Source organism: Protopterus annectens, chromosome 1.part0 (assembly GCF_019279795.1).
Source record: "Protopterus annectens isolate FY-2018-M chromosome 1.part0, PAN1.0, whole genome shotgun sequence".
In the NCBI taxonomy this organism is placed as follows: domain Eukaryota; kingdom Metazoa; phylum Chordata; order Ceratodontiformes; family Protopteridae; genus Protopterus; species Protopterus annectens.
Window position 1 is genome coordinate 690366371 of NC_056725.1, and position 16955 is coordinate 690383325.

Consider the following 16955-nt stretch of genomic DNA (forward strand, 5'->3'; position numbering starts at 1 on the left):
TCAGCATTATTTTCTTTGAATTTGTCCCTTTGTTTTCTGTTAATATGAGTAGCAATGTATGGAGTTCATCCTACTTTGGTTTACAGTGGCCAAACAGCAAACTGCTACCATAGAGTGGTTTTGCAAAAGGCAAAAACTCCCCTCTTGGTGCAGAGTGCATATGCCATTTGCTTGACTGCACTGTGCAGCTGCAATTGTATGTGTAATATATATATATATATATGTGTAGCAATGTGCTCTCTTTCCTTTCTCTTCCTTGTGTATATCCAGCTGTGGTTGGTTGTAGAAATGGAGTGTAATAAGTCACCTTGACCTACACTGGACAAAGCCTCTGATGCTAGATCACCAGTGGACACTGGGTACACCTTTCAGCTTAAGATGACCTGGGTAGCGGCCTCCGTAGCCACTTATTAGGAAGGGGCAGAAGCTCCTCCTCTGATAGTGGCCAGAAGTAATTGGTGCTAACTGGTATCCTAGAGGCAGTTGCAGAACCTGTGTCATCTAAGGTGTGCCAACAGATGGATGCCTGCCGCACTGTGCATTTTTGCATGGCTTATTAAGTTATGTGACATGTCATGCCTCATCTACTGGTCCACCTGAGGAGTATCCAGCACATGGCATCAATAATGTAGGAGAATGATGCCTGTGCGGGTTAGAAACCAGGTCATCTTGGCATCTGCCATGTACCCTGCCTACTCAGGTGTTCCCCTGCTGTACGTGTCATTCTCCATATGTTGCTTGTTGTCTGTCTCTCTCTATCACCAGATGGCAACCCTATGTTTTTCTATGTCCATCTGCTATTATGCACACCTTTTATGTCAATACCACACCTGTCTATGTCTGTGTTTTATGATAATCTGCCCTTGATACCTTCACTTCTCCTTCTACCCCCAACAATTGCTCGTCATTACCATCTCCTCCGTCACTTTACCTATTATATTAGAAATGTGCATCTTTCAAACAAAAATATGCCATTCTAACCCCCCCCCCCACAACCAACCTGTAATTTCTTATGGCTGTCCTTGTGTTGTTTTTCTCTGCTTGTGAGTCTTCATTTTCTAAAACTCCTGTCCTCCCCTTAGTATGATAAAATGTCTTAGCACTTGTGCTGTCCTTCCTTGAGTTGTCTGCCACTGTGTGTATGGCATTTCATTGTGCATATAAGTGCATATAGCCTCAGGCATGCTCGAGCACACCTGTCTACCTTTACTGTGATGTTGTGCACTCCAGTCATGGGCACTTTGCCACAGTGACTCATTCAGTGAACCTGCTTACTGCTTCGTCTAGCAATAAACAAAGTTCCCTCGGCTAAACATTTTAGTCCATTACTTGGACTACCAACATTTGCAAGCCCTGAAATGAATCAAAGTAGCCATGTGCTGTTTGATATTTAGTGCTGCACAGATGCAAAATACTTCAGTGAATCCCAGCCTTACTTGTTTTATATTATCACTTTGCATCACATCACATGAAAATGATGCCTGCTCACGCAGGTGACTGCAACTTAATTTATGGTGTATCTGTGATGTAATGACCTAATTTTAAAAATAATTCATATTCATCTGTAAATGTTTCAAAATAAAAAAAAACATGTAACTGTTGCAATTAAAGATTAGATACACCTGCCATATGGCTGTTGTATGCTACCCTTAACTGATATGAAGTATGCAAAAGAAATAATATTCACCAAACTTCCTTAAACATTTATTCTAAACTATGTGCATGAATGACCACGCAAAATTAACACAAACATGTTCATAATACGTATTAGATATGGATATTTTCATAAACAATAGTTGAAACAAACACAAATAAATTGCTTTGTTGGAAAAAATAACTTTCACTTCATCCTGTTATGTTACTGAGTCCACATATGCTGTGCTTTTGTGAGTGCATTTATGTTCTGAGACAGACTGACATCCTATCCTGGACTGGTTCTCTGCCTTACATCTTTTATCAGTCGAGAGCTGCCCTACAAAACTGTATAGGCTAAAGCAAACAGTAAAGAATTAAAGAATTATTTCTACTACATTAAACAATGACCAGAATATTATGAGCTAGTTTAGGATCGCAAATAGATAATTTTCTGACTATCTACAAGTGGCAATGAACACTTTTTTTTCGATTTTAATTTACTACAGAATGGGGAGAAAGTTTTATTTTATGAATGCTGAAATTAGCTGTACCCACAAGAATAAAACTGATTAGATTCAGGAGAAGGAAACTGTGATACCCAGAATGAAGAACATTGCATGTCTACCATGAAAGCATTTATTCTGCTCACTTCCAGGCCTTCTGTTATCATCAGAATTGTTTTATTCCATTTAGTCTATACTGGCCAGTCCTCTGTCTTGTTGCTCTTTTGAAACAATAAATTCAGTCATGTTTTCAGTACTGAAATGAGGACTTATGCAATTTGTTTTGATCGGTTTACAATGATATCCCTAGTCATTCTATTTCTCTTGATTTCTTGTCGTCCTTATTTCACTAATCATACTGTTTACCTGAAGGTCACTATTTACAGTTCAAGGTACAGTAAACCAATTCAGACGTTTTAGTTAGACCTACTCGAGATAACAAAGGTGTAGATTTTTTAGATAGTGAAATAAGAAATATTTTGGTTTCCACACAGCTTCAGAATTTATTCAAGACTGAAATGTAGCTATCTGCCTGCATTTATAGATAAGTAAAGCATTCTGATGCAGTAGCCAACTGCATGGTGGGAAAAATGCTAAAGCCAAGACTGTGATCCAGGTCACCAGGATAATGGACAAGCATGCCTGGTAGGATGACATTGCACAGCTGTTATTAGATTGCTTATATTTGGGGGAGGGATGGCGGACTGCTCTATAACAAGACAGATATCTAGCAGAAACTAGATTACACTATAAAGCCACAGGAGAGTCAGGGATATATACCCCATAAACAGCATTTGTGTTGCAGGTGGAAAAATGTGTATATACACAGAAGCACATAAAATATTTAGTCCCGAATTGCAGGATTATCATGCATCTAAGGCTGTATCTAGGTATGGGTTAGGCTAACAGAAACATTTTCACACCCTCTACAGAACAAAATTCAGCACTTGTGCTGAAGGATTATTGCTAGTTCCCCTGTCCAAAAACTGAAAGAGAAATGCAGCCAAGCTTGACTTTTCCACTGTGTGATGCTTTAAACTTCCTATAATGGAGGCCTAAATGTCCATTACTTTTTTACTTTTTAAGTCATTATGTTTACATTCAAGCCACTAAAACCAAACCACACCAGCTGCGGACATGCATGTTTTGGCCTTTTTAATGAACTCATCAGCACAGCATAAGTGGCTGTTTGGCTATACGTCAAAAACACAGGGTCTTTAAACTCAGCATTTGCCCATAAAGATTAAGTTGCTTGCAAAATATCCCAATTAACATTCAAACAAAAGGGTAAAATGATTATATAGTTCCCTGGTCTAGGGACAATTAGAATCCACCCTGAAAAACGTGTGTCTCTGTTCTGCAGGAGGTAAAGCCAGGCTTCATGGCAACAGGAAATAGGCCTAGTTCTAGTGGTTGAGCAAGGCAGATGAAGAAGACTGGGATCCAAATTCTCTTCATGGCCATCTCAGTGACGGCCCCACTAACCTGACCTTTGAGAAGATAACTTGATTGTTGGAAGAAATAGGAGGTGTAAACCTGAAAAAACATATCACAGTAGAGTGAATAAAAAAAGTGCCAAAGTTCACTAGACAAAGTTATACATTTAGTGCTCATCCCATATGTCTGTAACACATCATTTTTTCTCTCTCTCTCCTCTTCATAAAAATGCTCATATCAAGGGTACATTTAGTGTTATCATCCTGTTTATTTACTGGTTTCCTGTCTGTATTAGATTAGGAAGCACCATGAAAGGGCCACAGCAGGCAGGTTTAGGCTTTCAATCATCAAGGGCTATGCACAGTTGTTTTTACTGACAAGATCATTAGACACAGTACTGCAGTCTTTGTATACATTTGCATATGGCCTGAAGTCATGTATAGGCACCACCAAACTGAGTTCTCTAGCTGTATAAAAGATGAACTCTTATAGAAGCTGCTTGCTGCAGTGATAAGAACAATCTTCTTTCCCTCTTCACAAACATTACCTATAAGACTGTCAGCTCTCTTCTCTCTCCTTACTATTTACACACAGCTGCAGACCTGGGTCCCTTCTCTTTCCTAACTATTTACACACAGCTGCAGTCCTGGGTCCCTTCTCTCTCCTTACTATTTACACACAGCTGCAGACCTGGGTCCCTTCTCTCCTTACTATTTACACACAGCTGCAGACCTGGGTCCCTTCTCTCTCCTTACTATTTACACACAGCTGCAGACCTGGGTCCCTTCTCTCTCCTTACTATTTACACACAGCTGCAGACCTGGGTCCCTTCTCTCTCCTTACTATTTACACACAGCTGCAGACCTGGGTCCCTTCTCTTTCCTAACTATTTACACACAGCTGCAGACCTGGGTCCCTTCTCTCTCCTAACTATTTACACACAGCTGCAGACCTGGGTCCCTTCTCTCTCCTTACTATTTACACACAGCTGCAGACCTGGATCCTTTCTCTTTCCTAACTATTTACACACAGCTGCAGTCCTGGGTCCCTTCTCTCACCTAACTATTTACACACAGCTGCAGACCTGGGTCCCTTCTCTCTCCTAACTATTTACACACAGCTGCAGACCTGGGTCCCTTCTCTCTCCTAACTATTTACACACAGCTGCAGACCTGGGTCCCTTCTCTCTCCTTACTATTTACACACAGCTGCAGACCTGGGTCCCTTCTCTCCTAACTATTTACACACAGCTGCAGACCTGGGTCCCTTCTCTCTCCTAACTATTTACACACAGCTGCAGACCTGGGTCCCTTCTCTCTCCTAACTAATTACACACAGCTGCAGACCTGGGTCCCTTCTCTCTCCGTACTATTTACACACAGCTGGAGACCTGGGTCCCTTCTCTCTCCTAACTATTTATACACAGCTGCAGACCTGGGTCCCTTCTCTCTCCTAACTATTTACACACAGCTGCAGACCTGGGTCCCTTCTCTCTCCTTACTATTTATACACAGCTGCAGACCTGGGTCCCTTCTCTCTCCTTACTATTTACACACAGCTGCAGACCTGGGTCCCTTCTCTCTCCTTACTATTTACACACAGCTGCAGACCTGGGTCCCTTCTCTCTCCTTACTATTTACACACAGCTGCAGACCTGGGTCCCTTCTCTCCTTACTATTTACACAGAGCTGCAGACCTGGGTCCCTTCTCTCTCCTTACTATTTACACACAGCTGCAGACCTGGGTCCCTTCTCTCTCCTTACTATTTACACACAGCTGCAGACCTGGGTCCCTTCTCTCTCCTTACTATTTACACACAGCTGCAGACCTGGGTCCCTTCTCTCTCCTAACTATTTACACACAGCTGCAGACCTGGGTCCCTTCTCTCTCCTAACTATTTACACACAGCTGCAGACCTGGGTCCCTTCTCTCTCCTTACTATTTACACACAGCTGCAGACCTGGGTCCCTTCTCTCTCCTAACTATTTCCACACAGCTGCAGGCCTGGGTCCCTTCTCTCTCCTAACTATTTACACAAAGCTGCAGACCTGGGACCATTCTCTCTCCTAACTATTTACACACAGCTGCAGACCTGGGTCCCTTCTCTCTCCTAACTATTTACACACAGCTGCAGACCTGGGTCCCTTCTCTCTCCTTACTATTTACACACAGCTGCAGACCTGGGTCCCTTCTCTCTCCTATTTACACACAGCTGCAGACCTGGGTCCCTTCTCTCTCCTAACTATTTACACACAGCTGCAGACCTGGGACACTTTTGTAGCACAAGGTAGGGTAAATGAATGTCTCCTGTTACACTCTCACATTCTATTAAACATTCAGCATTAAGTACTGACTTTGCTCAAGGTGTGATGGACAAGGCCTTTGGTAGCAGTAAGAAAAGATAACTCAAGAGTTTTTTATCACACAAAAATGAATGCAATGCAACCAATCAGATCTAATGGATATTTCTCTACCCAAAAATCATTTTTATGGGCTGGGGGGGGGGGGTGATGCATAATTTATTTCCCCAGTTGCGAATAATGGGTATGTGACAAGCTAAACCATTGTTAATAAAAACACCTACAGATACATGGTATAGAAACTACGCACTTAAATTTTTACACACATAATTAAAGAATACTAACATAACAGCCTTCTCAGAAAATTAGCAATTATGATACATCACATGGAATCTCTTTGCAATTCATTATCCATTCAGTTGGAATAATCAAATAGGCTTTCAAAGAAGAATCTTTCTTTTCTGGGGGGCAGTGATGCCTTACACTCTATTTCAAATGGCTTCAACCTTGCTACTCTGGCATTTTATAAACTAATATAATTATCTCCAAGGTCAGTCAGAAAATTGTTTGATGGGAGCCCATTCAACTAGCTGGGCTGAACAGATTGCATCACTTGACTTCATTAATCACATACCAAGCTAGAAGTCAAATTAATTCTTAAGATAATCATCATGACCTTTAAACATTTATTTGTTTACATTTTTTGCACGTAAACACAACACAGCTAAATTAGAACAAATCATATATATATATATATATATATATATATATATATATATATATATATTTAATAAGGTGTGTAACTTCAAACACAACTGTTAAGCCTGCAGTTTGCTCCCCCTTCAAGTTCATCATCCATGGTCCAGTGAGACAGCTGCTGATGAGTAACTTAAGTTTTATATATCTGCAGAGAGGAGTCTTTCATTATAGGTTCAGCAGAATACAGATATTAAAGTCCCCATTAAAGCCAGCAATACTAAATTCTGAAGTATTCTACTTCAGCAGTTCATAGGATCATGGGAAGTTACTAGGCTAATGATCCTAGGGCCCTTACAAGCCTAGCCAAGTTCTTACCCTTATTTCCATGATCAATACCTATTGCCCCTGTCCAAGAGGGACACAGCTGGAATTCCCTGCGTGAATTTACAGTCACCCATTCAATCATCCCGATTACATTTGGAGAAGGCCAATGAGGTGCTTTGTTTGACATAAAGTGAGAGTCTGTTCATAGGTGTAGTAACCTCTGGGAGACAAATCCGTTACTCCAAAAGGTTTTATTAATGTCACATACCAGGTTAAGGTCTTTACAGCGGGTATCCCATGTACCGTTTGACCTTCAGATATGAAGCATTTCTAATAACTCAGGGTCAGAGTTTGCCTTACATGCAAGGCAGAGATCACCTCGGAGTAGTTGGTCTGTATGAAACAGAATAAAGTGACAGTGAATTCAGACGATCCCAATAGGATAGATAATGAAGACCTTGAATTTTCCTTGTGAGGAGCCTTTGTGGTTTCTCCAATTGCTGCAGGTGCTTAGAAAGGTGCACACCAAAAGGAGCATTGTACTCAAGTATTGTCCCGATGATGAAACAGTACAGGGAGGTTATAACATCCTTTTTTCTGGAGGCAGTACCCTTACTTATGAGGTGAGCAATATGAAATGCCCTCCTTACCACTGTGGAGACATGGTGGTCATAGGTAAGGTTGCTGTCAACCTGTATGTCCAGGTCTCTCACAAATGAGTGTGTTCTTAAGGTGTTGCTATTGATGTGGTAGTTAGCAGGAACATTGCTTTTACTGAAAGGAATGATAATACATTTTGTGCATTGAGTTTAAGGCCATGACTTTGGCACTAATCATTTGTTTGTGTAAAACCCGCTTGCAGGATGTTAACATCATTTGGAGATTCTATGACCTCTCCCAGTTTGCTGTCATCAGTAAACTTTGTCAGCCACCGACCTTTAGTTTTTGCTTGTACTTTGGAGAAATGGACTGCAAACAGTAGAGGCTTCAGAATTGATCTCTGTGGAATACCACTAGTTACAGGTATGCTGCTGGAGGTAGACTCCCCTATTTTGACTACATGAGTTCTAGCAGTGAGCCATTTAGCAACCCATATAATGATATAAGGGTTGATGCCTAGTTGGGTGAGTTTGTCAAGGATGCCTAAGTGGGGGATAGTGTCAAATGTCTTGGCTAAGTCCAGGTATTCTGTATGTACAGATTTCCCCACATCCAGGGCCTTGGTAACTGTCTCAAAGAAGTCCACCAAGTTTAACAGGCATGATCTGTCTTTGCCAAATCTAAACTGAATAGGGTCATGTGTTTGGAGATTACATACATCTTTGCTGATAAGGTCCATGATGATTCATTCCATGGCCTTGCAGATAAGGCTAGTCACGCTAATAGGTCTATAGTTCCAGTGGAAGCACCACCTTTGTGCAAAGGAATAATGGTGGCTGTTTTCCATTCAGCTGGTATCAAGTCGGTGCCTAGACTATGATGGAAGAGGGTACCCAATGGTGTTACTAAGTCATGTTGGATGCAGCCTGGTATGTTATCATGTCCCATAGATCCTGTGTTTTTGGCCTTAGAGAGGGCATTTACTACCTGCTCTTTAGAGCTACAAGGTAGGGGACAGGTGGTACAGATGTCACAGGGTACGTGTGGCAGGGACAGAGGAGTGAAGTTTTAACAGAACCTGTCGACCAACAGGTTAGCTATGTCCACGGGCTCAGTATATGTGGTATCATTAACTACCAGTTCTGCACAAATCTGGGCCTTTTCTTTTAGGTTATGGATGTAACTATAGAATGCCTTATGGTTTTCCTTTGCTGAGGAAGCTAATTTGGACTCAGTTTGCTTTGGAAGACCTCACAAGAACTCTTATTTGCTTGTTTAAGCTGAGGAGGCAGTGTTTCCAGTTTAGGCGGGCTCGCCCCCTTTTACTTTTAGACAGCAATTGTTTCCTCTTATTGTAAAGCCTGTTAATGGCAGCTGTCCACCAGAAAGGTTTGCTCTTCCTTGACGAGCTTGTTTTGGTCCTGTCAGGTATGTCCGAATCAATGTAGTTATACAGGTGTTTGTATAAAGTATTGGTGTAGAGCTCGGCATAGTTGCCAGTTCCATCTGAGGAGGATGAGCAATGAAGCTATTTATACCATCCTGTAAGAGTTTATAATCTGCTTTGGAGAAGTTTTTTTAGTTTAGTTGCTGCTGGGGGGTTAGGTGTGATAGTTGCTTCGAACGAGACTGATTTGTGGTCAGATCTTACTTGGGAGGACCTCACAGTGGGGGTGCTACAGTAGTCCCCCATACTGGTGAGCACCAGATCTATAATGTTGCCACCCCTTGTGGGGGTGTCAACCAGCTGGTCCAGGCACTGGAGTTAATGAAGTCGAGGAACCTTTGGGCAAGTGAGTTTGGGCACTAATAATTTACTCAGCCAATGGATAGGTAGTTAGTCGCCCAAAACCTTGGTGTTTCAATGTATCTTGTTAGACTCAAGTAGATCAAAATAGACAGAGTGGGTGTCCTGATTCATAGAGGGGGGTCCTGTAGCTGGAAATGACTTGAATGGGTGTCCTACCAACAGTTAACTGCACCTGAAGTGTCTCCAGGGAGTCTGGAGGTGTATTTACCTTTAATGAATATTGATACATCACCTCCTTTAGTTTTCACACCTTCAGTTTGAGGTCTGAATGTGTGGAAGGAGGTGTAACCCAGTATGGCTGGGGTGCTCTTCACAGCCTTGAACCAGGTCTTTGTGACTGCGCAAATGTCTGCGTCTTCCAAGGTGAGGACATCTTCCAGTGAATGCAGTTTCGTGTTTAGACTCCTAGAGTTTAGGAGCATAATCTTGAGGTTGTTTTTAGATGGAGTTTTTACGTTGAGAATTTTGTTCTTGAGACACTGGCTAAAAAAGGCACTATGGGGGTGGCAAGAGCCTTAGCCAGTAGCCGAAATCCCAGGGGTGAGCGATGAAGATCATCTCTGGCAAAGCATTGAGGTCTGCCAATCATGTCATCTCAGGCTGACAGATAGTGGCTCCCCCATTAGACTGACACCAGAAGCTAAGCCAATTATTGAAGTCAATCATTTTCTGTTTCTATTGAGGCATCATCCTAGGTGAAGGTAAAATGCTGCTTAAGGCTAGGGACATACCTGCCTGAGACACACAGTCTGAGAGCTCAGTCATGTCTCTCTTCATATAGTCCAGAGAGCTACATCGCAAGTCGTTCACACCAACATGGACTATGATGGAATCATAACAGTACCTGGTGTTGAGAGACTTGAGTGCATCTTTGATATGGTGTATCTTGGCAGCTGACAGACAGCTGACTGTGACCTTTTCTTTATCCAGCCTGGTGAGAGGGACATCAGTGTGTCTCACGATGGAATCACCTATGACTAATATGTTTGATTTTGTTTTGCCTTAAGGGTTTGACCGGTGAGACACTGGTGGATGAGCTGTTATGTATAATGTGTTCTCCAGAGGAAGTATTATGTATAGCACGCTTGTGTTTGGGAGGTCTATGTTGTTTAGGCATGTTTCTGGTGAGGACCTCCGCATATGTAGGTATGTGTGATGTGGATTTGGGTGGAGTATGAGGTGGTGTGTGTATGCTGGCAACCCACTCATTGTCATATGTACTGACTGGTGTGTGATCGAGCATGCATACAAGAGTTTATGTAGATATCTCCTAAATATGCCTCCACAAATTTCAATACATAATGGATTTCAGCCAGGAAACATTTCTGCTTCATACATTGGCAAATCTCATGACATTGTGATATAACAGTCATGAATGAGTACTCTGTTCATCTAATGTAGTGGAACTTAGTCATACTTACCGGTTAGAAGCCTTTTTATTTGGCCCCTCAAGTTCATGTTTGCGAAACAGAAACCCCTCTTGCTGTATAGTGTGCGTTGGTGGAGGAGGAGGTGGAGCACTGCTCTGTGCTGGTGCAGACCGAGACCTACGACCTTCTGATAAAGGCTGGTTGGGGTCTTTGGGTCGTGGCCTCCTTCTTGGCTTAGGCCTGTCTCTGGCTCTAGGCCTTTCAGGCCTTGGCGTTCGTTCAGGCAATTTGCCAATTCCATTTGGCAAAACAGATGAAGATTCTTTTTCCTGTACCTGAAGAAGAGAAAAAAGAACATTGCTGGCAGAAAGTCTTTGAATCACCTCATAAAATAGTGACATGTATTCGACAACTGTAACTACAGCTATTATCAAAAAATAACTTTGGTCTCACCCTTTAGAAGCACTTTTAGAATTACGGCTAACACAGATTGTTGATGTAAATATCATCATATTCACCCCCCCCCCTTTCCCATTTTCTACATGAGGGTCAGGTTGCCATATCAACTGTCGTCATCGCTCTTGATTCAATCTCACTCTCCTACTTTCTTTGACACTCATGCCTGACTGTTACAGGTCTTCCCTCATACAATCCATCCACCTCTTTGCTCAATGCCCCCGTTTCCGCTTGCCTTCTTCCTGTCTGTCTCAAATGTTCTTCATCAGATTGTCTACTACTTTTCTGAACATGTGCCCAAACCACCATAATTTGTTCTTTTTGATCTTCTCTGCAACTGGAGCTACTTTGGCTTTGCACTGATGCCCTCATTTCTCTATCTCCCCCACAGTGTGCATCCTACCACCTATCTCACACACTTTATCTCCATCACCTCTAGCTTCTTCAGCTGCTCTGCCTTTACTGGCTAGGTTTTGTATCATACAGTAGTACTGGTTGCACTGTTTTATACACCTTACTTTTCAGCTTTTTTTACATTCTTCTGTCATACAATACACCCGTCACTCTATGCCAGTTGGTTACAACCCCTCTGATTGTAGCTTTGACCTTCTCATTCAGACTTACCCTTTTCTCAACCATTCCGCTCAGATACTTGAAGCTGTTAACATGTGCCACTGTTTTCTATCTCAATTCTCAGTGTCATCTGATTTCGTCATATGTTGTTATTACAACTGTTTTATCTGTACTCAGTTTCATTCCATACACCTTCAGTACATACATGATGTGAATCATCACAAGATATCCTCCCTAGCCCTGCTAAAAAAATGGATTTGGGAAGCATCACTTTGTGTGTGTGTGTGTGTGTGTGTGTGTGTGTGTGTGTAGGAGTGGCGAGGGTGCAGAACATAACTGCCTTGATCGACAAAGCAGTGAAATGTGGATCATTTGATTACTCTGGTTACTATTCAAGACATCTACCAGGAAAAGGCTTCATCAAGCATACAGCTCCCTGCATCATCTGGTACAAGACTGCTGATTATCAAAGTGCTTGTGTCGTCTTCTTATCTTGGTATTAATGCTACTATTTTGATTCTGGTGAGAGAAAAAGCAAAGGGACATTGACTCCCAGCAGGATGAGACCAGAACTAGTAGTAGCCAGGTAGTAGTCAATTAGATGAATCCCCACTATTCATCATTCTTGACCATGCTAATTCTTTTTGGAAAGTACACGATGCGTTACTATCTAACCTTAGTTCAGAGTATCTCCCTAAATTCTTCCTCCATAAATCTTCAGGGTTTGCTAATGCAGTTTCCCCCCGAGTGTTTGGCAGTGTCCTGCATAGATTCAGGCACCTAGAGTTGATATTTTCTTTGTAAAGGTGCCCTTGAAACTTCACCAATACCTAGTTACACATAGGGCAACTTGTTTGTGCAGTGACAAACACTGCACCCAGAGTTGTGAACCACATACTCCTGACTTTACTTTATATTCTCACAGCAACTGTCTAACTGATAAAAAGGGGCTGTTCACATGGATATGAACTTTCCCACTATCTCCAAGCTGGCTTGGTGGATATGGACATCCTGAGGCAATGTAGAAATTGCCTCTGTCATGTTCACTGACAGCTAGCTAATTCTCAAGCAAATTGATAAGGTATGAGAGAGCTGTCTTTACACAATTTAATGGAGGCAAAAATATCACATAAAAGTGCTACTGATGTCAATCAAGCTGTCAGCAGTCCACACACTGCACCTGTCACACACAGCATGAACAAAACACATGCACACATATGCAGAGGCACTTAAAAGTAACCTTCCTGAACCACAAAGATCCCCTAGATGAAGGGCACATAACAAATGCCCTCAGTAGCCCCTGACGCAGTCTTTCAAAACAACACCCATACCAGCACAAACTGCCATATATCATGAAGCCTATCCTCCTAAGCCCATAAGATTTGTGACATACCTCCCTTGACTATACAGAGAGATATATGCTGAATATCTCGGGATGTGTGTCCTAGGCTGGTATGAACCTAGCATTGAGAAGCATTTTACCTTCTCTAAGAATGATGCCACAATACAAACAGAAGATGAATGACTTTAATAATTGTCTTAGTTTCTGGTGTCATTCTAAGGGGGTGCAATATTTGTCAGCGTAGAAAGGAGATGGTCAACAGACCATGCTACTTTGCAAGTGTAGTCTGCACCTCTCTCCTCTAGGCTTTCAAATATTAGCTAAAACATTGTCCCCATAGTGCCTTTTTAGGCAACGCCAAACTGATAATCCTTCTGACATAGCAACTTAAAAACCAAGAAATTCTGCAGGAGTTACCACTCAATGCCAGGAAGATAAACAAGAAGCTGCACTCCCTACAAGCACTCCTCACCCTAGAAAATGCTGATGTCACTGAGACATGGTTTAAATCTGTGGAGAGCACCCTGGCGCAGTGCAAGGCTCTAATGTCTTCCTCACATTCAGATCAGTTGCACAGACAGGGAGTAAAAGAGGGGGTGTGTCTACATTAAAAATTCAACTTATGTCTGGTCAAAAAAGGATGAGGCACAGAAGCACAAATTACCATACACAAAATCCCATAACACTTCCTTGCAAGCTATAGGTCTCCCTCTATGACACAGGAAACCCACAACATTTAAGCACCATCCACCCTAATACCATGTTCATGGGTGACTTTAACTGGGAATCAAGTACAATACCAAAACTGCAGGCACAGAGATTCCTGGACTTTGTGAACACAAATGCCCTGGACCAGATTGTCAGTACACTGACAAGGGGCACAAATATAATGGATCCAGTAATATAGAAGAGAGCTACACAGTAAAAAAAAATCTTGGAACCCCAGCTAGCCCTGGGATATTCAGGAACTACTCTAAGGCTAACTTCCTACTACTAGGTGATAACCTGGAAAGAATGTCAAGCCCTCCAAAACCCTGAGAACACTGCTGCTTATGCAGAACTGTTCACAGCAACCCCATACAAGCATGCTAATAGCTGCATAGAGGCAGCTGCAACTACCAGGAATAAGTGCATGATTAACTAAAAAAAAATAAGCACTCTGGTTGAATCACATTTATTTATTTATTTATTTTATTTTATTTTACATTTGTTAACCGGGAGAGTCCGACTGGATACATGTCCATTTTCAGCGGAGGCCCGGGGAGAAAAGCTCCAGGTACATAACAGACATATGAACATTGTTAATGCAAAAAAGGAAGATAGTTGAGTTCTAAATACAATATAAAGATACATCACATCTTGGGAAAAAAATAACAGCAGCATATAAAAAAAACATAGGTCAGTTACAAAGGTGAGGCGCCTTGTTAAAAAGTGGTTAAGGATAGTGAGGTAAGAGAAGGGTAAATGATAGTGGTTAATCAGGTTTGGAACAGGGACATTGCCAGAGAGTATTGAGATGGGGTTTAAGCTTTTTTTTGAATTGCAGGAGTGAAAGTTCTGAGGTGAGCATGGTCGGTAGGGAGTTCCACATTTTACCTACAAAGTTTGAGAATAGAGATATATAAGGAAGAAGAAATTCATGGCAAAAAACAGGAGATGTAGCACACCCACAAGATAAATGTGATCTCATTAAACTAAACAAACAACTCAGAGGACAAATACTTTATTTTTACCAAATTTCCAGTAAATTTGTCCTCTCAGGTCAAGGAAAATCAAAAGGCATTTTTTAGCTATATCCATAACCTCAACACAATTGTGTGCAGAGCTCATTGCTAATGGAGCCACCGACACTTAGAAAGAAGAAGCTGGCCAATTGGAGAGATATGTCAGCAAGTAGAATATTATTGTTGAAACAAATTAATCCTCCAGTCTTGGTCAGTACCTTCGTGAGGTGGACCCTGTTTTTCACAAAATCTCACCAAGATGACACTGACATATAGACTGTATTTATATAGCATATATCATGGACAGAAGTAGGTTAAAATTATAAAAGATAGCTGGGTGCACAAGACCCAGGATAAAAAAGTGCCCAATCCTGATAAGCACACTGGTGCCAGGACTGGAAAAGATGACAGTGTAGAATCCTCAAAACATAGAAATATTCCTACAGTGGGGTCAGGCCAGGCCCAGGGGGAGGATGACCCTACCCTGTTGAAGAAGGTAGTAGTAGTCCACAAAAATCACAAAAACTGATAGGCCAAAGAAGAGCCATAAAGACGATTAAGTGGACTGTTTAGGATAAGAAAGAAATTATGTATTATTACTATTATGCAAAAAGCCCAGAATTTCCAGACGCATGATATACAAAATGATAGAGAGAGAAATTAGAGGAAAGAAAAATACTTCCATAACAAAAACTGTCAGAAGCTTCAAATAAAACATTTGTATTCATTAATACAACATATTTGTTAAAAACAATATACAGATCAAGAAACTTTGATATGTTTGGCAAAAGAAGCATCTGAGGAAGTTCGAAAATATAAACAACAAAACCTAGAGATTTTTGAAAAGTATAAAAAACAAATATGGACATGGGAAAGAAAAAAAATTAATACGGTGCAATATTCATGCAAAAGAAAAAGCCAAATTTATCAATATAAAGAAGGCAGCCTCAAAGATATACAAAGAGAAATACAGACAAATGCATCCAGGTATGAAAAATTTCACTGTGACGACTGTGCCCTGGCCCAGCAATCAAGGAGCCACAATCCTCACCACTAACACCAGGGAGGTTGTCTCATAAAAGAGAAAAGGATAACTAATACACACAGGCAAGTACAATTTCCCTTAAGTGCACACAGAGATCACAGTCAGTCTGGGGCTGGTTGCTCCTTTGCTCACCAGGTCCCCAGCAAGACTCCCCACTGACACAGCTATAGGGTCCAGGTCTCAGCCTAGCTGGGCAAGCTAAAACCTCCAGTACCCTCTCTGTCCAGCCAGTGCTTTGTGTCCCTGCCAAGTAGCTGATATAACACGCACACACTTTGAGATAAGTATTTATACAACTTGACAGACACTCCTGGGAAAGGCTGACACAGATTCTCCAGCTGTGCCCCTTTACCCAGACTATACAGTAGCAATTACTGCCACCACCCAGTCAGTAATATCAGCTACTAAAAGGCCCTTAAAAGAATGTCCAGTTATTACTGTGCAATATTATAATCCAATGGTAGTATGACTAACAGTCAAGGCTTACTTTAGAGTGGCCTATTACAATAACCTCTATAAATATGCAATGTACGTTAGAGATTATCTTTACACAAACCAGCCACAAGTTGAAGGTTTTAAAAATATGTAATAATAAATAATTAAAGCACAAGACAAAACTACTACACCACAGAGATATCTAAGAGTTCAGAGATCACACATAAACTTAAAATAATACAGTAGGACAGGTCTGATTTCAAAGAAAAATACCTAATTAATCATTACGAACTTTAACTATTCCTACAAGAAATCACAGTGCTAGAAACTTACATCTGAGCTTAGGCAGAGTGCTGAGTTAGATATCTAAGATCAAAATGCTCTAAGTATCTTGTGAGAAATAGTATTTAAACATTACTAGCAAACATGTTTGCTGGGTCCCTCCCAAATTACATCATGTTGACACTTAGGTATTTGCAGGCAAACAAACTGCATTATTTAGCAATCTAACACCTGCTCAGAAACTTACAACAATAGAAGACAGTTCACATGTATATTCTAACAGAAACCAGGGCAGTAAAGCACCATCCACATGTAAATTCTGGTCATAAACTTTAGCCTTAAAACAATGGGCATGAAACCTTCATACTGATGCATTGGAGCCGAATTCTAACATGAAAGGGTCACAGCATGCTTCACTGG

At 41.4% G+C, this 16955-nt stretch overlaps 1 protein-coding gene across 1 annotated transcript in view; it reads right to left on the minus strand.

The window, feature by feature from the left end:
- The window catches only part of LOC122794071 (spectrin beta chain, non-erythrocytic 4-like), a 1992331-nt gene that overhangs the window by 222044 nt on the left and 1753332 nt on the right, over positions 1 to 16955 (minus strand). Inside the window, exon 15 of the mRNA XM_044062212.1 lies at positions 10730 to 11013. Within this exon, the coding sequence (XP_043918147.1) occupies positions 10730 to 11013 (284 nt within the window). The remainder of the gene's footprint in view (positions 1 to 10729; positions 11014 to 16955) is intronic.